Below are 26,185 nucleotides of genomic sequence, written 5' to 3'. Positions count from 1 at the left end.
AAGTCCTTCATTGGATGTTAGGAATGAGCAAACTAGCCTGGGAATGGTTCAAACTCAGTAAGTTTCCCACAAGCTGAGTCTACAGCCTGTTCCCTCTCCCTCACCTGTCCCTTCCTCCAGAACTAAACTCACAGCCTCGGCCACCTGACCTCTTTTTTCCTTTTAGTTATTTACAGATGATTTTTATGTTTAAAGGTGACAGCAGCAGTAACATGGGCATTCAACAGATACATTTTGAATCAGACTAGATTCTAAATATGTTTTCTGTTCCCAAAGGGAACACGGCGTGTCCCTACCCTCTCCTTAAACACAGAGACGTAATTTTATTCATGTGATGGTACCAACACTGTTGGACATGTAGGGCCTTTTCCTCCCTGTTTAAACTGAATTTCATTTCGAAAAGCTGGTGTAGAGATGTATTGACCTATTTTAATCAGGTTCCCTTGTAAATCTTGTAAAAATGAAACAAATTTCTCTGAATGCCACTCCAGAAATACGAATGCACACAGAGCACTTACCTGGTAACAGTCTCTGGAAAGTTCCAAAGATCTTAATATACATCATCATGCTACCATCCAAACAATGACCCAACTCTTGTTTATGCCCATGTGACAAAACTAGGCACAGACATATAGAAGCGGTGAGGGGGGGTGGCACCGCGGGGAGAAGATTGCATCCAGCTTCCCAGAAGGCAGCCTAAGCCCCTGTTCCCGTAACAGCAAGGCCCTCACGGAGGGGGGACCCACAGACTCAAGGGATGAGCCACCCCATGGTGTCACACGTGGTCTGGGGCCTGTGGCTATTTGTTCCCGTCACGTACACCAGTTGGAGTGTGAACTCTTGAAAACAGCCCCCCACTTACCCAGCTGTCCTCACCTCAAACCAGTGTGATTTTGGCCCCCAGAAGTCACCCCATGAGTCACTCAACCCATGGAAACCTCACCCCACCCTGACCTCAGGTAAGATAAAGGATGAAGACCCTAGGCCTCTGGTCCCACCCACATCTCTCTCCCACTTTGTCCACCCCCCCACTCCGTGGCTGCGACCTCAGGCCAGGGTTGGGGGGGGGGGGGGGCGCTGGGGACCAGTGTGGCTGCTCCAGTGGTTCTCCTCACAAAAGGGGGAACAGGTAAGTGTGTCCTGGGGTATGTCATTTGGGGTCTAGAGCCTGGGCCGGGTTGGGAAGCAGGTGTGGGTAGGGAGAGGGCCAGGAGGGTAATTTCTCCCCACTGCCTGGGGAGGTGGGGGAATGGTCACGGGAGTTCACATGTGCTGAGAACCAGACACTGTTCTAAGCACTTCACACATAGTGACTCTCCCATTCTTCACAACCTGTAGGGTCCAACTATTATTATCACCCTTTTTAACTGAGGAAACTGAGGCCCAGAGAGGCTAAAGAAGCTTGCCAGGTCACACAGCCAGAGCCCCTGTGGTGAGCTCCTATGCTGTGCCCCCTCTTAGGTCCCAAACACGTGACGCTGTAGATCTGAAGCAGGGGGATTCCCCTTGCTGGCCCACTCCTCAACCCCAGAGTTGAATCCCAAAGTCCCCAGGCCCCTGGGTGTGCTCCACACCAAGCCTCACCTGTCAGCCTGGGCCCCCGCACCCCAGGCACCTCTGCTGGGGGATGAGACGCTGGCCCTCACAGCTTTGCTTCCTGGAGGGCTGTCAGAAGGCCCGGATGAGGAGGTGAGGACAGGATGGGTGCTGGTGGGAGGGGGAGAGCCGAGGGGACCCATGACCACAGCTGGAGGGGCGGGACAGGAAGCAGAAGTGATGTGAACAGTGGCTGGGGTGATGAGCTGTGTGGTGAGCCTGCTGGGGGCTGACAGCACCATTTCAGGAGCGTCTCCTGTGGGGAGAGAATGTCTGTGTAGAGCATCTGCGCAAAGGACTCCAGGTAGGGAGGAAGGCGGGCGTCGGGGAGGCTGTGAGCCCCCGGGTGGGGACAGGAAGGCCTGGGAGCGGGGCTGCTCCATCCAGGGAAGAGCCTGATGGAACAGGAAGTGCTGTGACCTGTGAGAATGCTCTGTCACTGACTCACTGGGTGGCCTCATGCCCGCTCTACGCCTCAACGTCCTCATAGAGAAAGGGGAAACCTTATAGGGCATCGTCTGTAAGGCCCCTTCAGATGCTGACAGGGAAAGCTTTAAGAAAACTGGAAATGGGCTCCTTGGGAGCTCAGGGAGCCTAATGAGGCCCAGGATAGAGATGGAGCTCTGTGGTTTAATGTTATCAGCTGTGCTGGCCTCCCGAGTAGGAGGACCCACGGGCTTTTCTCCAGAGAGGCTGTGGCCGCTGGCAGATGCTGGAAGGGACAAGCCTCCAAGAAGTCCACTTCGGATAGGGGGAGAGTGTGGAGACTCCAGATTCTAAACAGGTCCCTGTTTTGAAGCCACCTCAAAACAGGAAAGAAATTTCTAGCCCATGGTTGCCCAACAGCAGGCAACAGGTAGCTCATGGCGCTGCTGGAATTCTGCAAAGCACGGCAGAGGATGGCAGAGCAGGCGTGGGCATCGGGAAATCCCGAGAGGGGACCTAAAGCCCTCCCCACACAGGGTGTAAGGGCAGAGGCAAGTGTGCAGCTTCGAGTTTGGAATTCGGGCTGTTCTCCCATGAGGCTCAGAGAGCGGGCCCAACGGGAAGGTGGGGACCATAAGGGCAATAAGTTATTTCTTTCCCAATTCTGTTAAGGGCTTCATGGGAGACGGCCAGACAGATACAGAATGAGAGAGGTGGGCTGGGAAAAGCCTGGCTTGTTCTGAGGCCCAAAATGATAATTCCCTAGAATCCAGGCTTCTCTAGAGTCCCAGACCCCTTCCCAAATTTGCTCTATGTGCACTCTGTCTCCTCTTCTGTATGCAGAGCCCCTTCCCCACCAGTAGCAGCCATGGTCCTGGGTTCAAAGCCATCAGTCTGGATCCCCATTAGGCCTTAAATAATGAAATCTTAGGGGCACCTGGGTGGCTCAGTCATTAAGCATCTGCCTTCAGCTCAGGTCATGATCCCAGGGTCCTGGGATTGAGCCCTGCACTGGGCTCCTTGCTCAGCGGGAAGCCTGCTTCTCCCTCTCCCACTCCCCCTGCTTGTGTTCCCTCTCTCACTGTGTTTCTCTCTGTCAAACAAATAAATAAAATCTTTAAAAAATAAGTAAACAAACAAATAGTGAAATCCTAGCAAGGGGCTCCTCCTGGCTGTGTGACCCTGGGCGAGTCACTTCCCATCCTTGGGCCCATTTGTACAGGTGGGGGGATGGGCCGGATTTGTAAAGGCCACTGCCGCTCTATTCCGTATGCCACAATGGTTCATCCTCCGTACCTCTGCCCACAGCTTCCGGAGCCCAGACGCCCCCGTGCCTCCGCAGCTCCATGGGTGCCCACCTGTTCCTCCTGGGCCTCCTGCTGCTGCTGCTGCCCACGCCCACCCCAGCCCCCTGCCGCACAGGCACCCGCAATGAGTGCCGGCGCAACCAAGGGTTCGTGCCTGGCGCAGCACTAGCGGGGGAGGGCGTGGACGTGACCAGCCTCAAGCGCTCGGGCTCCTTCCCTGTGGACATAGAGAGCTACCTGCGGCCAGACGGCACCTGCACCCTCTGCCAGAACGCCCTGCAGGAGGGCGCCCTCCAGCGTCTGCCCCTGGCACTGACCCACTGGCGCGCCCAGGGCTCAGGCTGCCAGCGCCAAGTGGTCAGAGCCAAGGCCACATCCACTGAGGGCGTGGCCAGGGAGGCAGCCAGCCACATCCGCAACGACTGGCAGGTGGGACTGGATGTGTCTCCCAGACCAGGCGCCGAGGTGCATGTGACCATGGCCGGCTCGCACTCCAAGATGGCCAACTTTGCTGCCCAAAAAACCCACCAGGACCAGTACAGCTTCAGCACTGACTTGGTGGAGTGTCGCTTCTACAGGTGAGCACCGCGGGTCGGAGTGGAAGAGCTCAGAAAAAGGGCTGGGAAACTTGGCGTGGTCAGGAGCACTGAGATGGCAGGGCGGGGACTTGGAGGCTGAGTCCACCGGGAGGATACACAACACTGGTTCTCACAGGCTGGGTGGTACAGTGCCCTCAGGCCTCCTCCCCGGGGCCCCTGAAAAGGAAGAGCCCCAGGAGAGAACAGGTAGAGGAGAAATGATCAAGGTTGTGCTGAGAACCCCGACATGGTGCCATTTCGATCTACTGAGGGCCCAGTCCCCCTGTCCTATGGGCAGGAGACTTCCCATCACTGGGCCTCGTTCACACATCCGACCACGATCATGTCCGTCATGTAGCAGGCTCTGTGCTAGGAATTAGGGCTACAGAGCTAGACAGCAGCAGCCACACCCCCTCTCCTCAGGGACCTGAGTCCCACACCCCAGAAACACATGGTCTCCACGGAGGACCCAAGTCACCCACCCTGACATCCCCCTCAGTGAGACAGGGTGCTTCCTGCCTTGTGGCCAGAGCTGTAGGAGCCCAATCTAGGAGACAGACAGACAAGGCCACGGGACTGGGTTCCAAAGCAAGATGGTCACTATCTATGTCGTATCATCACTTTTATAATTAGAAAATAAAAAGGAGGGGCCCCTGGGTGGCTCAGTCATTAAGTGTCTGCCTTCAGCTCAGGTCATGATCCCAGGGTCCTGGGATCGAGCCCCACATCAGGGTCACTGCTGAGTAGAAAGCCTGCTTCTCCCTATCCTACTCCCCCTGCTTGTGTTCCCTCTCTCACTGTCTCTCTCTCTCTGTCAAGTAAATAAATAAAATCTTTAAAAGAAAGAGAGAGAGAGAGAGGAAGGAAGGAAGGAAGGAGGGAGGGAGGGAAGGAGAATGGGAAGGAAGGAAGGAAGAAAAGAAAATACTTTGCAAAGGAAAAGCAGAAATTCATCATGCTTAGTTCACCAAGGAGCAACAGACAGAATGGGTTTCCCCAGTAGGTCAGAGCTTTGGGCTTGGAGCCAGGCCACCTGGGTTCAAGTTCTCTATCACTTACATGTGACCTTGGTCAACCCTGAGGGATAGGCTGAATGAGGAAAACCGACCACGGCCGGCCCATCTGATGTTTCTCTCCCCTTTCAGTTTTCATGTGGTACACTCTCCCCCACTCCACCCCAACTTCCAAAAGGTCCTCAGCGACCTGCCCCCCAACTTCAACACCTCTACAGAGGCCGAGTACGTCAGGCTCATCTCCAACTACGGCACCCACTTCATCCGGTCCATGGAGCTGGGCGGCCGGGTCTCGGCCCTCACTGCCCTGCGCACCTGTGAGCTGGCCCTGAACGGGCTCACGGCCAACGAGGTAGAGGACTGCCTGAACGTCGAGGCCCAGGTCAGCATCAACAGCCAAGCTAGCCTTTCCTCAAAATTCAAGGAGTGTGAGGAGAAGAAGAAGCAGCACAAGATGGAGGACTCCTTCCACCAGTCCTACCGGGAACGCTTTTCCCAGATAGTCGGTGGTCACCACACCGCGGTGGGCGACCTGCTATTTGGGGACGGGGCCAGGCCGGAGCAGTTCTCCGCCTGGATGAACTCCCTGCTGGACAGGCCCGGCCTGGTGGACTACACCTTGGAGCCTCTGCACGTGCTGGTGGAGAGCCGGGACCCGCGGCGGGAGGCGCTGAGGCAGGCCGTGAGCAAGTACGTGATGGACAAGGCCCGGTGGAAGGACTGCGGAAGGCCCTGCCCCCCGGGGCAGCACAAGAGCCCCCACAACCCATGCCAGTGTGTGTGCCACAGCTCAGCGGTCACCAACCAGGACTGCTGTCCCCGGCAGAGGGGCCTGGCCCACTTGGAGGTGATGAACTTCCAGGCGACAGGCCTGTGGGGAGACTACATCACAGCCACGGACGCCTACCTGAAGGTCTTCTTCGGAGGCCAGGAGCTGAGAACCAGCACGGTGTGGAACAGCAACCACCCCAAGTGGGCTGTGCGGCTGGACTTTGGGGACGTGCTCCTGTCCACGGGGGGGCCCCTGAGGGTGCAGGTGTGGGACGAAGACCATGGCTGGGATGACAACCTCCTCGGCACCTGTGACCAGAAAGCGCAGTCTGGCTCACACGAGGTGAAGTGCAACCTGAACCACGGCCGCCTGAGGTTCTCCTACCACGCCAAGTGCTTGCCTCACCTGGAGGGGGCCACCTGCCTGCAGTACGCCCCCCACGGCCTTCTGGGGGCGCCTCCGGGGAACCGGAGCGGGCCAGTGTGGTAAGCGTGGTGGGCCTTGCTCGAGAGGACTAGGGAACCCGGAATGAATGGGGTTCTCACAGAGGGACCCAGGGCCTATCTTCATATTCCCATTAGACAGATGGAAAACTGAGGCTTACTTTTTTTTTTTTTTTTCCAATGAAGTAGCTGAATTTATAGGCCAGCCCTGGGTCTACTGTCCAAACTGCCGTAGCTCTCTGAGCCTCTCAAGCCCTGGAAACAAGCGGCTTTCCTTGCAGCCTTTACCAGCACAGGGACTTCTTCACCCCGTTGGGTCCAACCCTGCCTGTCCCAGCTGCTCTGCTTGCTCTCTCTTCTTTGCCCAGCTTTGCCCCTCAGCCAAATCAGGGACCGTCTGGATCGGCCTCGTGGGTGCCCAGCCTGACAGAGGACTGATACGTGGGCTGTGATGGTGACCGTCATGGTGGTGGTTGTGGCCGTGGAGAGGGCCGGGACCAAACACCGCCCTAGAGACCGACATCTACATCAGCAACCCTACCCAGTAGGACCCGCGGCTCACCCCGGAGTGGGCCAGGAATCAACAAACTGGCTTTCTACTTTCGTTGGAAACGTGGGGACCCAAAATATTTTACTTCCCTCGTAACTCTTGATTCAACACCCAGCAGCACCAACGCGGGGACCAAAGGCAACAGACTTTCAGCTCCCAGCCGTGTGGCCACAGGGAATGGTGAGGACTATGGGGAGCTGAAGGGCGCGTGATGGGGGGGACCGGGGGAGGGGGGCTGCAGCTCTGCTCCTGCCAAGCATTCCCAGGCAGGAGGGCTGGCGGGGCTCAGAATTTCTGGAAGTAGCTAGAAACCCCAAATTAACTTCTCTAATTGTTGGCAAGGCAGTTCACTTTGTAAAAATAAACCTATGTGCAAGTCAAGAGAAGGTGTGCACAGGCCATAATCAATCCACAGCCAACGGCTGGGAAGCTGTCATTTCAACAAAACCCATGCGACGTGCTGAAGGGCTATCCCCTGTCCCCCACAGTTGGAGGAGGGAAGGCAGTGGCTCCAACAAGGGGGTATCTGAGGCTTCCTGGCTTTGGGTTCTGTGGTCAAATGAAATGGTCCTTGTTTCATATGTTTGGGACACAGGCTCACGGGGTTGGGCGGCAAGATCCAGGCAGCCTCCTCCAACTGGCAGGATTGATGAGGGGTTGCCAAGTCAGAGGGTTGCTGGCCTGGCTTCCTGACTCCCTTTGAAAGTCCCTGCAAATTAAGGCCTTAGAGGTTTGTGTGGACCCATACTCTCAAAGCCCAGGAGTCATATTACACTGACCCCAAATCCCCAAGGTGGGAGGGGGGGACAGGAAGGACTGGCTGGCTCTAAAAGGCCGGTTGAAGCCAATGTTCTTACACCTTTCCCTTCACAGCCACGGGCACAAACAAGAGCACAAGAAAATTCTTGAAAGATCACGCTGGCTGCTGCACTAATTGAAAATAAACATGGGTGTGGGCCATACCCCTCTGGGAAAGCAGGCCTGGCTCAGGGGGCCACTCTGACCAAAGAGGGGACCCTTGTTTAAGGGCCCACACGATCAGTGACCTCCAGCAACCGCCTTGTTTCCTGGGCCTTGGTTTCCCCAAAAGGATACTCTTCGTTTTTCTCCCTTCTCGGGACTGTTTGGAAGGGGGCCACAAGGCTTTCTAGAAGGTCAGTGCTCCATAAAAGGTACTGAAAGTCATCTTGTTATCCCACCTGGTGCTCCACCTAGGGAAGCCGGGACCCAGAGGATGTAACTGTGGTTGCAGAAGTTTCTGGCAGAGCCAGGTTTCTGAGTCCTGGGCACGCCGCTCCAAGCCCCGGAGCTGGAGAGACCAACAGGATTCTAGAGAAAAGGGCCCTTGGATGAAAAGGCGTGGGATGATCAAGGAGGAGGAGGAACGGGCCAATGCTGCTGAGGGGCAGTTCGCCCTCAGCCCTAAGTCGAGACCCAGTGTGACATTTTCCCTTCCACCCCACACAGACATTGGAAGACTGTCAGCCCGAGGCCCCTTGTTTGCTCGGGGAGCTCCCTCCTGGGCCAGATCGCCTCTAGTGGCCCTCCTCGGGTTCCATCCTCACCCTGCTCTGGCCTGGGGTGCTGACCTGTCTGCCCCCCTCTGTCAGGAGGCAGGAGATGGGGGTGGGGGGCAGTTTCAGAGATAGAGTGTTTGCTCCCCTCTGGTCTCTCAGTGAGGTGGCCGTGTCTAGCTGGGTCACCACTCCTCCCCAGGGCGCTCTACCTGTCTCTCTCCAGGCAACTGCCCCCTCTCTCACCCCTTCAGACCCGTGGACGGTAGCAGCTTCGCTGTACTAATCCCGAGTTACCGCGTTCCCCCTGTGTTTCTCCATAGCCCCCCCCACACCTTTGCACACAGGCCCTTTATAAACAACCCTTCCCAAAATTATTACAATTTGAATACGCCATTGGCTTCTGATATGGCCTGGATGTTTGTGTCCCCTCCAAATTCATAGGCTGGAATCATAACCCCCAAGGCGATCGCCTTAGGAGAGGGTGCTGTGGGAGGGCTCGTGAGCGGAATTAGCCCCGTCATGCAAGAGGCTCCAGACAGATCCCAGGCCCCTCCCACCATAGGAGGACCCACGGGAAGGTGCGCTCTACAAACAGAAAACAGGCCCCTGAATCCACCGACACCTTGACCTGGGACTTCCTGCCTCCAAAACGGAGAGGAATGTATTTCTCTGGTGTGTAAGCCACCCAGTCTGTGGTATTTTGTTATAATAGCCCCAAAGGAATGATGGGGTCCCATGACAACACCACCTGAGTCCCAGTGGAAAGCAGAGCCACACACCCCCATGCCCCCCACCCCAGCAGCTGAAAATGCCCTGACTCTTGCTTCCTCATCCTTCCCTGAGACTAGGAAAGGACATGTGCCAGGCTCTATCCACAGGAGGCACCTGCCCTCGGTATGGGGTCTGTTCTGGAGCACAGGTGAGCCCAAGGTTCAAGGACAGGTGATTTATGTGAGAGGCAATCCCAGAAAGTCCATCAGGGGAGAGGACCAGTGAGACAGGGAAGGGACAGTGGCCCGCCATTCAGCAAGTTGCCATGGGGGGCCCCCAGAGCCAGCAAAGAACACAGTACTGGTACCTCAGAGTTACCCCAGCTCAGCCTGGAGGGAGCTGGGTGCCAGTATGGCCCCTCCTATTGGTCCCTGGTTAGAGCTACATTCTTTTTCAACTGATTTGATCCAGACTTGCCTTCTCTTTCTGGCAAATAAAAACCCTGGCTTGATGACACCGTCCCACCTTCTCCCTCCCTACTTCAACACTCTGTCCCCTTTCCCAACCGTCCTCCCACCCCCATCTGTCCTTAGAAGCACTGCTCACTTATGCCCAGCAGCCCCCCCCTTCCCAGGTGCACGGAACACAGAATGACTGGGACCATTCACAGCTTCCATCCTTGAACAGATGGTTATAAGCACCTGCTGTATACCAGATGGTTATAAGCACCTGCCCTCTGGCAGCCTCCCCCTGGGAATAAGGTTGGGGGGTCGGGCATTCAGGATGGGGGAGTCTCGGCTGCATTGCCTTTCTCTTACCGCTGTCCTAGGTCCAGATGCTCTCTCCTCAGACCTGGGGCCAGCACTGCACAGTTCCTTTTCACGCACCTTCATCTGCCTTCAAACACACTGAGCAATCCCTGGGGTGTGGCCCCACTGTCCCAGAGGCTGCAGAGGGGGACCTGCTGGAGAACAGGCAGTGTGGGAGCGGGGAGAGCTCTCTGGGGAGCAAAGAGGCCCTTGTAGCTTTGGGGGGGCTCTGCATGCTCTCCACAGTGCTCCTCATTCCCCTGCATCCATCATCCAGCCCGGGCATTTCCGTACCCCAAATTTGTCCCCTTCTGCTCATAACCACAGCCTCCCTGGGACAGCAACATCTCCCAGACATGTCTTCCCGTGGGCTCTTCTTGGATCCCGGGGCACCTGTCTGCTTCTCTGTGCCTCTCCAGCCCACCTTCCCTTGGCCCACTCCGAGCCGGCCCCCACATCACTGCCTGGGGACCTGAACTAGGCCTGCTCTGCCTGCCCCCACGGGAAGCCAGGAGAGCCAGGCCGTAGTGTCCATGCCCCACCCATCCTGGACAGCCTTCACCCAATGGCCGAAGGGAGGCGAGTGGCGCATAAAACCTCCAGGTCCCTCCCATCGGGGAATAACTCAGACATATATATTCAACCCTGACACCCAGGGTTCCCCAGCAGGGTGAAGTTCGCGTGCCCATAGGAGTGACTTGCTTGACCACACGTGCTCTCTTGGCTGGCCTCCTTTCTGGTCTCATTCCCTCATTGGTGTTTTCTGGAAACAAGCCCCACAAAAACTACCTGCTTGTGAACCTTTATCTCTGGAGAAATCAGCTAAGACGCACAACTGACTATGTCATTGCTTAAAACTCTTTACTGGTTTCTTATGGCTTCTGGGATAATGCTCAGACCCCCTAATGTGACCCACGTGCTGACCTCGCACTCAGCTCTGCACCTCACCAAACCCTGCCTCACCGAGCTTACTGGCTCCTCTGCTGGTCACAGTCTCTCTTGCCCTTCCCACATGTCTCCTCCTCTTTCTGCAACTTTTCTCCACCACTCTATAAGTCCTCCTCAGCCTTCAGGCCTCAGTTTCCAAGATAGCTTCCTCCAGGAAGCCTTCCCTGGTTTCCCAGTCGAGCTCACGACCCACTGTCAGGCCAAGGGCCACTTCTGTCTTAGTCAGAGTGGAATCAATAGTCCAGCCCCTGGCATAAGTTCGCTGCTTGAAAAATATTGGATGAGGGTCATCAGGGTGGCTCAGTCGGTTGAGCACCTGCCTTCAGCTCGGGTCATGGTCCCAGGATCCTGGAATCAAGTCCCATGTCATCCAGCTCCCTGGTCAATGGGGAGTTTGCTTCTCCCTCTCCCTCTGCCCTTCCACCTGCCTGTGCTCCATTTCTCTGTCTCTCTCTTTCTCTCAAATAAATAAATAAAATCTTTAAAAAAAGAAAGAAAGAAAAATGCTGGATGAGTGATTAGAGGGGTAACGGATAAATGAATAAATGGAACCCACCGAAGACTCTTTCCAGCCTGTTCCCCAACTCTCCCACAGGCAGGGGGCTCCTTATCTTGAGAGGTAGCTGTTCTGTCTGTGATGGGCTCTCACCTTGAGCCATCAGGTGACACCGGAACCTGCCTTCCCAGAGCGTGCAGCCCTACCAGCAGATCAGGGCCTCTGTGTATCTAAATCTCTGGTCCTGTCCGCCACTGGGTTGGGCAGAAAGACCACCAGGCTGACTCCAGTGCCGGTCACAGCTGTCCCTCACACCTCCCTCTGGGAGAGTGCCACAGAGGAAGCACACAGGGCTGGGTGGAGGGACTGGCCCGGCCGCTGCCTCTCTATTACTGTCAATAGAAATGGGAGCCTTTTGTGGATGGGGACGGGGACCGATGGTCCTGACCTCTCACTTATCAATGGCCCAGGCACGAATGAGGCAGTTCCAACTGGGGGACAGCTCTTCCTCTGGGCTCAACAGGTAACCACTTGGCCTAGGAAAGTTGTGACCCCAGGAGGGCAGGCCCGCCCCCTTAACCTGCTCCGGGGATCCCTCCCCATGCCCCAACCCTGCTGCCTGATGAGGCCTTTTCCAGCTAAGGCTTCCGTAGCCCGAGCACACACACACACAGGCAGGACTAGACTGAGCAGCTGCCCAGCCTCATGCCATGCAGGATGGGGTGGGGAATGGGTCTGGCGCCGCTGAGATTCTCACCAGGTGGTTAGGGTTAGTGTCACCCACAAAGAAGCAATCAACCCCTATCACAGACAGGACCCTTGAGAGCCACGGACTGCCAGCCAAGCCAGGCCACAAATGAATTGAGCCCAGCCACACATTCACCCAGACTAGCCAGAGACGTATCGTATGAACCTTGATTTTGAGCCAAGATCGAGTCTCAACCTCGGTGAGCTCTCCGTAGTTCACTGCAATCACACAACCCCCTCCCCTGCGGGATCCCATGATTCCCAGCTACAAAACAGGGACTAGAACACTGATTTCTGCCCCGCTTTCCAGCTGGGAGGGGCTGGGCCCTGGCCCTCAGTGGGCGTGGCCGGATTGGCCCAACACCCCCAGTGCCCGGGGAGTGTCCCTTGAGCACAAGCACCTCCCCATGCTTGGAAGGAGCCCCACCAGGCTTGCCTTCCTCTTTCTAAAGGCCCAGACACACAGCCTGGCCGGCCAGACTCACAGCAGCTGCTAGTGTTTTGCGGGTTGTGTCGGAATCTATGTGCTGCGGGGCTCCCACGGCACATCTGGGCTCACAGTGAATCTGCACAACAGCTGGTTCCCAGCTTCCTCTTAAAAAGGCAGTGACGTCAGCTCCCTGGCAGGACACCGGCTTTTCCCCTGGGAAACCCAGACTCCCCGTGAGACTCAACCATCCTGCCATGAGACTGACCTCCCCCCCAACCCCGGGACACGTCTTTGGCACCCCACCCCTGCCTTTTGTCTGTATTCGCAGTAATCAGCCCCTCTAGGACAGAGGACCTTTGCCCAAGGCAGTGAGACAGCGGGGACATTGTGCCATCCAGGCCTACCCCTCTCCTGCGGGAATGGAGGACTGGATGTGATTTCACTCTGCGAAGCATTTTCCCAGCCGGAGGCATTGAGAGATTCGCTGCCTCTCCTTGCCTCCCCCCTTCCATTCTTTTCCCCCATCAATGCCACAAATGAAATGCTAACAGACAACATTTCTGGGCCACTTACTGTAGTGTCCAAAGGACCAGACACGTGTTGGTGCATTTAATCTGCCAGCAACCCAGGTGAGGGGTGGACTTACCCCCATTTTAGAAATGACATCTCCCAGAAAGCTGAGGGCCCTCCCCCACTCCGATCCAGACCTTCTCCGCTCATGCCCCTGTCTGACTCCTGAGATGCCGAGAGCACAGTCTGCACTATGGCCCCCTCCTAGTCTTCAGGACCATCTCCATGCCTCGAGCGGCTGAAGGGGACCCACATTGGGGGTGGTCCTCGCAGCGGGAGGAATCTCTCTATGCTGCCGCTGGCTCTTTAGAAAGGTCATAAAATATACGTAGCATAGTATTAACACTTTAACCATTTGTAAGTGCATAGTTCTGTGGCTTTATTTTTTATAAAGATGTTATTTCTTTAGTTATTTGAGAGAGAAACAGGAGAGAAAGGGCGCACACACACGCGCGCGCGCGTGCGCGTGCGAGCTGGGGGAGGGGGCAGAGGGAGAGGGAGAAGCAAGCTCCCTGGTGAGCAGAAAGCCCAACCCAGGGCTCCATCCCAGGACCCTGGGATCATGACCTGAGCCCGAGGCAGAGACTTAACTCACTGAGCCACCCAGGTGCCCCAGTTCCATGGCTTTAAATACATTCCCAGTGTCCATAAGCCTCACTCCTATTTATGCTTGGAACTTTTCCAGTATCTCCAGCAAAAACTCAGTGCCCAGGGAGCAGTAACTCCCCCTCTGCCCTCCTCCCAGCCTCTGTAACCCCTAATCAATTTTCTGACTGTGAATTTGCCTGTTCTGGGTGCCTCCCGCAAATGGGATCATACAGAGTTTGTCCTCTGTGCCTGGCTTCTCTCGCTAAGCGCGATGTTTCCCACATCCATCCACATTACGGTGCCTGTTGGACACCTCTTGTAGCTCCTCTTGCAGCTGAACAATTTTCCATCCTATGTGCATCTCACTTTGTTTATCTGGCCGTCTGTCCACAGACACTTGGGTCATTTCCGCTTTTTGACTGCTGTGAACAATGCTGCTATGACGTTGGGGTGCAAGTATCTGTATGAGTCCCTGTTTTTCACTTCTTTTAATGTTTACTGAGGAGTGGAATTGCTGGGTCCTATGGTTGTCACATGGTTGCCAAATTGTCTCCACAGCGTGCCACTAGCTTCTTCGCCATCGTCTTTGACCTTCCTTTGTTCAAACCAGGACTTGAGCCAAGAGCCAGCTCCGCTGTCCAGCCATGGGGAGACCATCCTCACACTCATGGCAGGACCATGGCCACACCAAGCTTTTCCAGGCCCAGCTCTGCCCACCACTCTGCCTTCGCCCTATAGAGCATGGGGCCCCACTGGGCAGGGGCAGGGGCAGAAAGCTGGGTGGGTGAGCACCCGTTCCTCAGTGGCGAAATTCCCTGGCCTACTGTGCCAAGTCGCTCTGTCTTATCCTAACTGGTTTCATAGCCCCTCATATGCACCTGGCATATATAGTAGTTACTCAATAAACACTAGGGAGTGGACACATGTTGACATGCATCTCTGCCCCTAAAGGACTACAAGCCGGGGGTGCCTGAGACAGGAGCCCTGGAGCCCAGCTCCTGAGAAAGCAGGTAAGGAATGCTGTGGCTGGGCTGGTTGGAGAGAAAGCCAAACCTTCCTCCACCTTCGCCTGCTAGGGCTTCCCCTGGTAGAGAAGCAGGCTCCCCACTGCCCCGCGATGGTGTGGGAAACTGATATACTTGAAGAAAGGGACCCCCCAGAGCCGGCCAAGCGGCCCCTGGCCTTAGGCATAGGGGAACCAGGGGTGCAAACACCTAGTAAACACCAGGGTGAGTCTGGGACTCTAGGGGTTTCTGTTTGTTTTCACCTTCATCCACCACGACTCAAGCACCCACGATGGGGCAGGCCCCTGTAAACATGCATTATTTAGTTTTGCTTTCCCAGGAGCCCCACTTCACAGATAAGCAAACTGAGGCTAAGGAAGGTGTGGTAACTTGTCCACAATGTTGGGAAGGGTAAGATTCGAACCAGGGGCTGGCCTACCAGTGGTCCAGAGTACAAGTCCTGCACTGGCCCCCAGGCCTCCCCTCCCAGTCTGCCTTCCCTGGGTACAAGCCCCTTGGCTGCCGCAGACCCAGACCTGAGGTGGTACCCATCCCCCTAAATCTCTCCTATCCTCCCATGGGGAGATCCCCCCTTTCCCTCTGGGTCCCTCTGCCCTGGTCAGTTCTGCACTGCAAGGTTCTCTGAGACCCTCGCCACGCCCTCTGCTCTCCTTGGCATTTGGAAGTGAGTCCCACCAGCTGCACAGCGCTCTCCGGGAGCTGGAACTAGGGGCACACACTGAGCCATACCCTCTGGACCGGAAGAGGGTAGGGAAGCCTGGATTGGGAATTCTGGGAAGCTTGAAGGAAAAGCAGGAAACACACATTTGCTAAACGTCTGTGTGGGTGGGGCACAGTGCTGGGCCTGCAGACCCTCCTTCTCTCCCTATCTAACCTCCTCAGCCAGTAGGCCAGGACCCCGCAGGCAGGACAAGAAGAGGGCTAGTTTGAGGCCTTGCAGACTGGCCCAGGAAGTCCACTCCCTTCCTTCCAGAAGGCCGCCCCCTCCCCCAGAGTAGACTGTAAAGGGAGCAGCCAGTCGCTGGAGGCAGCTCAGGGGAGGGCCCCGGGAAAAGGGCTCCAGTCTGGCCAGAACCCCCCTTCCCACCCCCGACAGAGCAATGCTGGGCAGAGAAGTCGAAAAGCCTCTCTTTAACTGGAGCCAGCAGTCTAAACATAAACATCTGATCGTGATTTCAAAAACAAAACAAAAACATGGTTTGCAGAACCAATTCACAGGGCAAATGAGATGGCAGGGAATTCTATGATTTTGTTAAGAACCCAAAGTTCTTTCAAGTCCTTTGGAAACCATTTAAACTGGGCAAATGTGCTTATTAAGCAAACCGTGCAAATTTGCTTATAAACTCTGAGCAAACGACTTTTTTTTTTAAGTTTTTTTTTTAATTCTTTTTTAAGATTTTATTTATTTATTTGATAGAGGAAGATCACAAGTAGGCAAAGAGGGAGGCAGAGAGAGAGGAGGAAGCAGGCTCCCTGCTGAGCAGAGAGCCCGACTCGGGACTCAATCCCAGGACCCTGAGATCATGACCCAAGCAGAAGGCAGAGGCTCTAACCCACTGAGCCACCCAGGCGCCCCGAGCAACGACTTTTGACTTTGATCTGGTACCCGCTGGAGAAGCAGGAGCCGCAGGGACCCCAGCCCGGGCACACATAGCAGCTCAGTCTTGGTTAGCATCCGTAGCCTATCTGAAAATAACACAAGGGCTTTCCTTGAAATGGTTCAGTGACAATCTGGTCATTTCTTTCCTAATTATGTCCCCCAACTATTTCTTTTCTTTTTTTTTTCAGATTTTATTTATTTATTTGACAGAGAGAAACACAGCGGGAGAGGGAACACAAGCAGAGGGAGTGGCAGAGGGAGAAGCAGGCTTCCCGACAAGCAGGGAGCCCAATGTGGGGCTCGATCCCGGGTCCCCAGGATCATGACCTGAGCCGAAGACAGGCGCTTAATGACTGAGCCACCCAGGCGTGCCCTCCCCCCAACTATTTCTAAAAAACATTTGTTTGTTTATTGTCTTTGTTGTACCAACGAAACTGGACCAAAGGGACCTTATCGGTAGCATCGGGAGGGAAGAACATCCCCAAGCCCTCCCAGACCAGGTGTGTGTGGTGGGCTCTGTCCTGACTTGCTAAGTGACTTGAGCAGCAGGCTTCTTCAGTAAGTAGCCAGCACCTCCTGCATCCCCTGGACAGACTGACAGCTCACTCACACGTGTGCTTCTGCAGGAAAGGACCTCGAGAGGGAGCAGTGACAAACGTGGCAGGTACAGCAGCTTCGGAAAGGGGCCCTGCTTGTGGGTGGAGGCCTGTCCTGCTGTTGATTCCACAGACAGCTGGGGAGTCTTGCCCGAGCTCAAAGAGGGTATCTGGGGCAGGGGAACGTCGTCTGCTCCATTTTAGAGATGCACAAACAGAGACCGGGGCCATTGGAGCAATGTATCAGGTACATATTCGTGCCCAATAGTAACCACTGGCTCAGGACTCACTCATGGAGAGTCCCCCCACTTATGGACACATGAGGACCCAGGTCCACAACCCATGGCTCTCCTTTCCCCTCCCCACTCCTCCCAGAGACTCGCTCCCAAGGGGCCTAATTTCCTCCTCAGCAAACCTTCCCTAGAAAAATCTGTCTCTCTCTTCTCAGAGGACATGATACTTCCTATGGAAAACCCAAAAGACACCACCCCCAAATCACTAGAACTCATACAGCAAGTCAGTAATGTGGCAAGATACAAAATCAATGCACAGAAACCAGTTGCTTTCTTATACACTAACAACGTAACTGCAGAAAGAGAAATTAGGGAATCCATTCCACTTACAATAGCACCAAAACCCATAAGATACCTTGGAATAAAGCTAACCAGAGGTAAAGGATCTGTACTCGAGGAACCACAGAACATTCGTGAAAGAAACTGAAGAAGACACAAAAAGATGGAAAAACATTCCATGCTCATGGATCGGAAGAATAAATGTCGTTAAAATGTCTATGTTGCCCCGAGCAAGCTATACTTCGAACGCCATCCTGATTAAAATACCAGTGGCATCTCTGGAGGGATGGTGCTCACCCAGGGGCTGGAAGAGACTGTGCTGGTTGTTCTCTGCTCCTCCCTCTCCCCACTCCCCGTCTCTGGACCCTGGTCCCCCAGACCATGGTGCTGGGAACTTTTCCGGTCAGAGGGAGGCACTGACAGATCAGCAGATGAGGAGAGAGAGATCGGGTCACTCCCCTACCTCCACTAGCCCTGCTCGGGCCATGGTTGTTCCCCAACAACTCAGTTCCTGGCGATGGTCCCCAGCGTCCACTGAAGACACGTGCTCCACGGAATGCTGTGCTGCCCTTGATCCTTCAGGTCCCTGGGGACCTGATCATTCGCCCCTATACTAGCTCCTGGGGACCTCACCAGTCCTGGCTGGTCCCCTCCACCCTGCCCATGCCTCTGCAAATGGTCCTTGCGTTCAGCTGTCATCATGATCCGAGCTAAGCCTGTCATTCTTTCTCTGCCGGGACCCTGACTGCCACAGGGCCCGGCACACAGCATAAACTATTTGTATTTGAAAATTAAGATGGGGCGTCCGGGTGGCTCTGTCAATTGAGCGGTTGAGCATCTGCCTTCGGCTCAGGTCATGATCTCAGTGTCCTGGGATCGAGCCCCCAATCGGGCTCCTTGCTCAGCGGGAAGTCTGTTTCCTCCTCTCCCTCTGCCTTTTCCCCTACTTGTACTCCCGCCTCCAAATAAATTTTTAAAAATCTTAAAAATTAAGATTAAAGATACACTCTTATCTCCCTTTTCCAATCCAAAGTCCTTAAAAATACCATAATAAGTGTACAGTTTTAAAATTCTATGCCAGTTCTGAAGTAAGAAGAGGTCAGAAACTGTGAGGAGTCCCTGAAAATCAGGAGACCGATAGGATGGGCCAGGCGGGGGGAGAGCAGCCCACACGCCGCGCAGGTGAACGCCTCTGGGAGAGGAGGAACCCCCTGTAAGGAAGCTTCCGGCTCAGAGATGCCAAGCCAGGGAGGAGGATGAAGCCTGGGCCCCCATCGTGGCGTGGCTTAGAGCATTCTAATAGAGGCAGCTGGAGAGTCTGACTCTCCCTGGGCCCCCTAAGTGGACTGGGTCAAGTCAAGGTAGCAGTGGAGGGGCCCTAGGTAGCAGCAGGGAGTGGGGCACTTCCGGCAGCAGCCTGGGCCAGATACACACCTGACACAAGGGGGCACCTCTACCAGCAGGGCAGCCACTGGCCCACGTGGGCATCAGCACAGCCCCTCCCTCCCCTGGAGCTGCTGGCCCAGGCTGGGCTCAGTAGGCACAGATCTTATAAAGAGGTCAGTCTGAAATCTCAAGACAAAGATGAGTGCACAACCAGGGCGCCTAGGCGGCTCAGTGGCTAAGCAGTTGCTTTCTGCTCGGGTCACAATCCCAGGGTCCTGGGATCGAGTCCCGCATCGGGTTCCCTGCTCAGAAGGGAGCCTGCTTCTCCCTCTCCCTCTGCCTGTTGCTCTGCCTACTTGTGCTCTTCCTCTATCTCTCTGTCAAATAAATGAATAAATAATCTTAAAAAAAAAAAAAAGATGAGTGCACAACCGAAATTCACCAGCCACAGAGGAAAACCAACAACATGAAAGACAAGTTCTCCACTCACTAAAGAACTAACCAAAAGAGCTAACCAAACCAGCACTCAAATAAGATCTTCGGAGAGATGAGGCTTATTCAACCCAGAAAAGAATAAACTGGAAATCTCATACATTTAAAATGTGCTCTCTCCCTCTCTCTCTCTCACTCTCAAATAAGTAAATAAAATACTCTTAAAGTAAATAAAATAAAATGGTCTAAGACCAGAGAGACTGAGTGAAAGAATTGGTTGTATATCTAGCTACCTATCTAAGAATGAAACAGATTGTATGAAACATTTATGCCTATTTACGTAAGAAAGGCAACGTGGTAGAAAAACCCATAGGAGAATAAATCCAAAGGGTCAATAAACACATGAAAAATGTTCCATCTCAGTAGTAATTAGAAAAGTCAAATTAAGATAAAAATAAGACTACTTTTTTTTTCCATATCAGATTGGCAAAAGTTTAAAAGACTGGGGACCTCAAATGTCAGAGTGGGAAGGGGAAAGCGTGTATTGTTATAAACCACTGGGGTTTCATTCAGCCCAGAAGATGGCCTCACTTAGTTCAAAGAAAGAACGACAAGAATGACAGTTACTCTGGGAGAGTGTAGACGTGCTGTCCCATAGGCTTTGTGCCTGGGTGACGTGAGCAGACGGTAAGAAAAAGGAAGAATCCACTGAGAGGAGGTTTGAAGTCAAAATTAAAAGGCTCGGGTCTTAGAAATCTGTCACTATGACTCATAGGAAACAAGCATTTCTTGTGGGTGTTGAGGGGAACCTCTTGAAAGCACGTAGGGGTTTGAACAGCATCGAGTCCGAGAACCACAAGACCTTGAGGGAGGGTTTTCAAAGAAATTCTGTCCCCCTCAACCCCTCCACCACCCAAGCACGAAGAGCTGGGGCAGTCTTCCAGAAAGATTCCAATCCTTGAAAATGCCAAAGAGGATTCCAGTAGCAAAGAGAATCCCGACATTGTTGGCTCCAACACTTGCCTCTGAATTGAGCGAGGGCCTGGAATCACACACTCTCCGGGCCTCAGTGTCCCTGCCTGCAAAATGGGGGGAGCACTACTATCTTGTGGTATTGCTGGAGTGCTGAATGAGATGAGGACTATAAACAAAGCCAAATATTGTGCCTGACAAAGTAAGTACTCCCCTACAGAACATAACAAAAGAAGCACGGGTCAGTGATCTGAGAACCATTTGGCTACAGTGTGGACTGAGGGCACAGAAGGACGGAGAGGACAGGCTCTAATGGAACGTGTGTGTCTGATGACATTTTCAAGCTAAATAACGCAACATACATGGGAAAAGAAGCATTGCCATCTTTACAAACCAAGAAGGGAAAGACAAACACCCCAAAGATGTCAACAAAGGACACACAGATAATTCATAAGAGAAAATCCAGGGTCCTGGGATCGAGCCTCGAATCAGGCTCTCTGCTCAGCGGGGAGCCTGCTTCCCCCTCTCTCTGCCTGCCTCTCTGCCCGCTTGTGATCTCTGTCAAATAAATAAATAAAATCTTTAAAAAAAAAGTAACAGGCAGTGCTGGCAAGGCGAAGAGTACACTTACTCTTCGGAAGGGCAAGGAGGACGTTTCTGAAGCACACACTGGGGGTGCGGCTCCAAAACCGCTAAAATGAGCATTGCCTTTATTTAGAAAATAATCAGAGGCTTGCACCGCCATATGCAGATCTGGGGGTATCAACTCCTTCTGTCCTCCTCTCTTCTCCATCCCTCTAGCCACAGGGAAGCCTGAGCAACGGTGTCCTGGTCCCCACCTGCAGGACCAGCGGGCCCTCCCTGGAGATGGGACGGCAGGGCAATGAAGAACAGATGAAGACGGAAACAGGTCATGTTCCCTGAGCAGTGCCAGAGAAGGTTGACCTTCCCCATGAAGCAGACAAAGTAGCTGCTCAGAGAGGCCAAGACAAGAGGGACGGGGTGCTGTTCAGGTCCTCAGAGTGACGGACACCAAGATGGGATTAGATGTATGAGAGGTTTATTTGGGGGAACCCCCCCCCCCATGAAGGATGAAGCGGAGGCAGCAGAAGGCTAGGAGGGTCTGACAGCTGGGGAAGGAGAGAGGGAAGAAAGGGTCCCCTCATGGCCAGGAGCTGTAGGGCTGAGCACTGCAGAAGACCCAAGCTAGGTGGCCAGTTGGGAGAGACATTGCAGTGGGCAGAAACTGCCTAGCTCTAATGGCCCCTGGAGCTTCCTGGCCCAATGCTGCTCTCTCCTGGGCCACCCAGAGACAGGGAAATATTCTGGAAGCTGGGCTGTCTGCCCTAATCCAACCACAACAAACTTAAGAAACACTCTCCAGTCAGCTCCCCCAGAGCTCCCCCCTGCTGGCTTCCTGTAGGACATGGCCAAGTCTGCCCTTCCCCGGGCCCCGCACCTGTTCTAACCAGAGAGAAGTCCGCAGAGCCTTCCTAAGAGAAGAGCTGCATGAGACAACGGGGCGTCCCTTCATCCCCTCGATGGACTCCTCCAGGAGGGAAGGACACACAGACGGAGCTCTGCCTCCCAGACAGCTGGAGGCACCCACTAGCCTCTGACTCCCTGCCATCACTCACCTACTGGCTCAAGCTTCCCTGACTTCCAGGTCACCACCTCCGCCACTGTCCCTGTCACCACCTCGCCCGGACTCCTTTGCTCAGGGTCTTAGAATAACAAACTCATTCGAACAAAGATGATTCCTGCAGGAATTCCTGCGGAGTGTTAAGACAAGGCACTAGGACGCCCTACATTCACTTTGATCTTTCCGGACAAAGCAAGTATTTTAATCTCCTTTACAGTTGAGGAACTGGAGACTAGGAGAGACAAGGTGAGTCACCCGAGATCTCAAAGGCCAGGGTAGGCATGCTGAAATCACTCTTGATGCCGGAGCAGAGATGGCTGCGTCTCTGCTATGGCCAGACACAGGGGCGGGGGACGCCACAGCCAGGGACAGCGCCAGTTGCCTTATTTAGCCACAGGCGCGGGGGGGGGTAAGCTAGGGGGGATGAAGATACTGGTTGAATTTTCCTAGCGAGCTGCTGCTCATGCCTTACTTATGGGAATGAAAGATAAACAGCCTTTCTCAAGGTAAAACCAAGGTAGAGACCTAACAGGGCTGAGTCTGCGGGGGAAGCTGGGGGCCCCTGGACTGGACACGGCAGGGGAGATCTGTCAGGCAACATCTGGGTGGGTGCCATTTTTCCGGTTCATCCTAGACTGGTTCTTGGGACGAGCAGAGAAGCCAAAGGCACTCTGGGGGTCCCCCTTCCACAGACTATGGCCAATTCTTGAGTCTGGTCAAGGCTGGGAGGGTAAGTAGGGTCAGAAATAACTCAGATCATTTGAGCCCTGGGGGTCCTAGGGTGAGGGGGCCTGACTCTGGGCCCAGCCTGTCTCTGGGGTCCATGCCCCCAGGGTCCACACCCTCAGTGTTTCCTTATTCTTAAGCTCCATCAGAAGGGAGCAATGGAAGCTGGGGCCCCAGGCAGAACTCTGGACGTTGTACCCGACCTCACTGCTCCTATCTACAGGCAGCCCGCGGCATCCCAGTCCTCGCCATCCCCAGTGCAAATGACTCGTTCACTCTCTTCCCGGAAATACCACAGGCTCTGGAAGGTGGGGCTGTCCCTGTCACAGCCCTGTGTGTGACTGTTGACTTGCTGACCACAGCCCCCATACAGGCATCTTCACTTTCCACACCCACCCTTAGACACAGAAGCCGGCAAGTGCTCATTAGCACCCACGGATGCATCCCTAAGGCAGGCAGGGTCCCAGTGAAGGCCCATCTGGTCTGTACACAGGGGCAAACTGGTGTGGCAGGACCCCCATAAGGCCCAGGAGCCTGTGCGACAGAACCCAGGGTAAGGTCGTGGGAGCCGGGCACATGAAGGGAGCTGGCCTAGGTGTCCAGCCCCGGGGGGCAGCAGGAGGGGAGTGTGGCAGCTCACCCAAGAGACCTCGTCGGGCTCCTCGACTGCAAGTAAACACAGACCCCAGGCCCTGTCCCCAGTGACACCTCCCAGCCTGGGCACTTGAGCGGGTCAGAGCTCTGTGATGTCTAAAGTTCTGGAAGGCGCAGGGAAGCCCCCACAGTGATGACCACACACGGGATAAGTGAGGAGACTGCTCCTGAGCACCCCAAAAGGACTGATTCTGCCAAGTTGGCTAAAACTGACCGCATACTTACGATGCATCAGGGGCTGTTCAAAGGTTTCACGTGTCTTCACTTATTGAACAGTCTTTGGGTGTCTTGTCCTAGAAGGGCTCCTGACATGGGAGCTGGTACCGTCCACGTACCGGCCCGATGCCCTCCCACAGGTGGGATGGCCCAGGGAGCTGGAGGGGACACACACACATGACGATGACGCATGTCTCTGCATTCACATTCAGAAGGCAGAGGGAGCCTCTTGGACTGGGCCGTGCAGGGCAATAACCCCAGGAGACCCTCCCCAAAGGCTGGGCAGATCATCATCCTTAACCCATGGGGCTCTGGGTTCCATTCTGACCACCCCCAGCTGACCTCTGAAATATAACCCAGAAGGTCTCATTCCCTTAATGCTGGGAGATCTGGGATCTGTGCCCTCTGCCTCACTCTCCTCACTGCCTCTTTACATGCCAACCTCTCAATGCCGTTGTGTCCAAGTATTTAGGGGCTGGAAGGGGCCAACCAAAGCCTACAGAAGTGAGAGGAGGGAGGAGAGGCTAAGGTCCATCCTCCATCATAGCCCCTGAAATTCCATTTTGCTCCATGTCCAAACACAACAGTCCTTCACACTTTAGCATGAATTTGCCTATTTTACCATGTTCTTCAAGGAGGGGCTTAGCATGACAGCCCCAGGCATCCAGAGTGAGAGAGTCACACATGAAGAAAGTGAAGGAAGGAGAGGGATGTCTGGACAAACCTACCTTCTCAGAGAGTCGGTGCTTTCAACTCACCTTGCCCCCCCACCATTACTCTGAAGGAGCCAGGACCACAGCTCGCATCCGTTCTAGAACATACTATGGACATATCAGCAGGCAGGCACAATTCACATTTAGCCATTTTTAATGCTCAAAAGCTCTGTACAAAAAAAAAGTCACAAATGAGTCCTCACAACACCCCTGTGAGGTAGGTAGGCAAGTATTATTCTCCCATTTTACAAATGGGGAAACTGAGGCAGAGAGGCAAAGTGACCAGCCCGTGGTCCCAACACAGCTGAAAGTCAGGGCCAACCGTGAGAACACAGAGGATCCCTCCCAGTTCAGCCTGATCTGTGACCCCTCATCTAGACCTTGTCTGCAAAGAAATGAAAACTTTTTAATACATGCAAAACTAAAAACAAAAAAACAAATCTGAAAAGGTAATGAACAAACATACAGTAGTTTTGCAAAAGATTTCAGCCAAAATGGCCAAATATTTTCCACTACTAGGTGGATGTGAACAACTCTGGCCTCTCCTCCCAGGACCAGAGATGTCTCTGCTGTTTTTCTGCAGAAGTGCATGCGTTCAACCGGGGAGGGCTCCCAGGCTGCCACGAGCCAGGCCTAAGGGGCAGCCTCCGCACCACCAGACCCAGGGCGTCAGCAGACAGTGGTCCCCAGATGAAGAGCTGCACGACTCACCTCCACAGGGCCAACCACTCCCCGCAGCCTTCCCACCGTGGGGACAGCTGCTCCCAAGTCCTCCTGCTCCCCAACCCTCAGCCCCTCTGCTCCCTCTGGAGGGAAATCTCAGGGGTCCTCAGCTGGGATGGCCTGGAACACCCTTCAGCCTACTCGCATACTCTGCTGTTCACTCGGGGTCACCCAGCCATCCTCGGGGCTCCTGCTGCAGCTGGAGGGGATCTGGGGCCATCTGGGCAGCCAGGGCAGGGAAGAAGTGAGAGGTGCTTGGGCTTCCTCAGCACTGCCCACCCTGGCTCCCTGGAAAGCAGGGCAGGCCTCTTTTATAGAGCTGCAACCACCTTCTAGAAGCTCCTGCCTCCTGAGAGGGACTCTGCCCTTCCAGCTGGAGGACCTCTGCAGTCCTGCCAGCCTCAGGGGACAGGGCGGGGAAGGAAGGAGAGGCAGAGCCTCTGCCAGACCCAGCAGGCCATGGGGTCTCGCTCTTGAGGTCTCCAGGCTGGAGATGGGGCACGAGAGGCAAGGACACTGGGTGGGAAGCTGCCTTAAGGTAACAAGTCCACCAGAGCCCTGTCTACTCCCGGGGGACCAGGAACCAAGCAGGGAGGGCAGCAAGAGAGGGAAAGCAGCCCAGCACCCCAGGCTGTTGGGACCACTGTGGGGTGAGAGAGGAGGGCGCACACGTGGCCATGGCGAGGAGCTTTGCTCAGCTACTTGGGGACTGAGCTCCTCGGAAGCCGTCTGCAGTCTGCAAGGCGCACGCGCCTGCTGTTCACAAGCATAACTGTGCACTATTTGTCCTATAAAAAGCTCTTTTTGAAAAAGGGTCCCAACCCCGCCCCAGTGTCTCCGGGAAGCTGGGACACAGATTCCTTGAGAGCACTCCCCGTGGAGAGCACCTGGAGCACCCCCAGCCTGCATGAAGCCGTGGGGGGGTGGGGGTGGGCAGGGGTGGGGGGGCACATCTTACAGGAAGTCCCCAAGGGTGGAGGGCTCAGGGCTGCGGCTCTGCTCCTGCCACCGGCAGCGAAGCCTGGAGAAGGGCTGGTCCCACGCACTCTCGAGCTCGGGGAAGCCCAGCTGGTTGAGGATCTCGTAAACTCCCGCCTTCGATGCCACCTGGGGAAGACAGCAGAGATGGGGGCGGTAGTCCCAGGGGGAGAGGCCCCCTCTACGTCACCACGCCCTCCCCCCCCGCCCCTCCCCCTGCTGGGCTCCAGATCACACAGGTGAGGCTGGGGCCCAGCGCTGCCTTCCACCAGATCAGGCCCTGACCAAGCTTGCGTTTTGACTACCATGAACTTCAGCTTCCTCATCCTCTACCATCCAGGACGATGCCGGGGGATCCGGAAGCACAGAAAGTACCCAGCAGATAGCAAGGCAGAGGACAGCAGCGCAGGAAGCCAAGTATCCTGTGCCCATGCAGCCCTAATGTGCCC

General features: G+C 54.9%; 3 protein-coding genes across 11 annotated transcripts in view; 1 reads left to right on the top strand and 2 right to left on the bottom strand.

Annotated features, from left to right (window-relative positions):
- The window catches only part of ADAMTS14 (ADAM metallopeptidase with thrombospondin type 1 motif 14), a 116,823-nt gene extending 114,985 nt beyond the window's left edge, over positions 1 to 1,838 (bottom strand). For all 3 annotated transcript variants that reach the window (XM_047702204.1, XM_047702205.1, XM_047702207.1), the window contains exon 1: positions 1,585 to 1,838. In XM_047702204.1, coding sequence (XP_047558160.1) covers positions 1,585 to 1,838 — 254 coding nt within the window. The remainder of the gene's footprint in view (positions 1 to 1,584) is intronic.
- Positions 1,775 to 6,372, top strand: PRF1 (perforin 1). Of its 3 annotated transcripts, none has more exons than XM_047702213.1 (3): positions 1,775 to 1,900; positions 3,331 to 3,907; positions 5,053 to 6,372. In XM_047702213.1, exons 1-3 carry the CDS (start codon positions 1,798 to 1,800, stop codon positions 6,179 to 6,181), a joined length of 1,809 nt encoding a protein of 602 aa, XP_047558169.1. In that variant the 5' UTR covers positions 1,775 to 1,797; the 3' UTR covers positions 6,182 to 6,372. The 3 variants fall into 3 exon arrangements, with proteins under 3 accessions (XP_047558169.1, XP_047558170.1, XP_047558167.1); XM_047702214.1 differs by having other exon boundaries at positions 1,795 to 1,900; positions 3,302 to 3,907; XM_047702211.1 differs by having other exon boundaries at positions 1,798 to 1,900; positions 3,295 to 3,907.
- Positions 6,373 to 24,171: 17,799 nt separating this feature from the next.
- PALD1 (phosphatase domain containing paladin 1) overlaps positions 24,172 to 26,185 on the bottom strand; it is an 87,534-nt gene continuing 85,520 nt past the window's right edge. For all 5 annotated transcript variants that reach the window (XM_047702637.1, XM_047702638.1, XM_047702636.1 and 2 more), the window contains exon 20: positions 24,172 to 25,865. In XM_047702637.1, the coding sequence (XP_047558593.1) occupies positions 25,713 to 25,865 (153 nt within the window). In that variant the 3' untranslated portion in view covers positions 24,172 to 25,712. The remainder of the gene's footprint in view (positions 25,866 to 26,185) is intronic.

This window comes from Lutra lutra, chromosome 14, assembly GCF_902655055.1.
Source record: "Lutra lutra chromosome 14, mLutLut1.2, whole genome shotgun sequence".
Classification (NCBI taxonomy): Eukaryota; Metazoa; Chordata; class Mammalia; order Carnivora; family Mustelidae; genus Lutra; species Lutra lutra.
Note: the sequence above shows the minus strand (reverse complement) of the source record. Positions and strands in the feature narration are given on the sequence as shown.

Excerpts from the sequence above, each read along its gene's own strand:
- PRF1 (XM_047702211.1), top strand. The coding sequence starts at position 1,798 with ATGAGCTGTGTGGTGAGCCTGCTGGGGGCTGACAGCACCATTTCAGGA. Across the intron at positions 1,901-3,294 it reads ATCTGCGCAAAGGACTCCAG|GCCACAATGGTTCATCCTCC; the intron begins GTAGGGAGGAAG and ends TCTATTCCGTAT. Across the intron at positions 3,908-5,052 it reads GTGGAGTGTCGCTTCTACAG|TTTTCATGTGGTACACTCTC; the intron begins GTGAGCACCGCG and ends CTCCCCTTTCAG.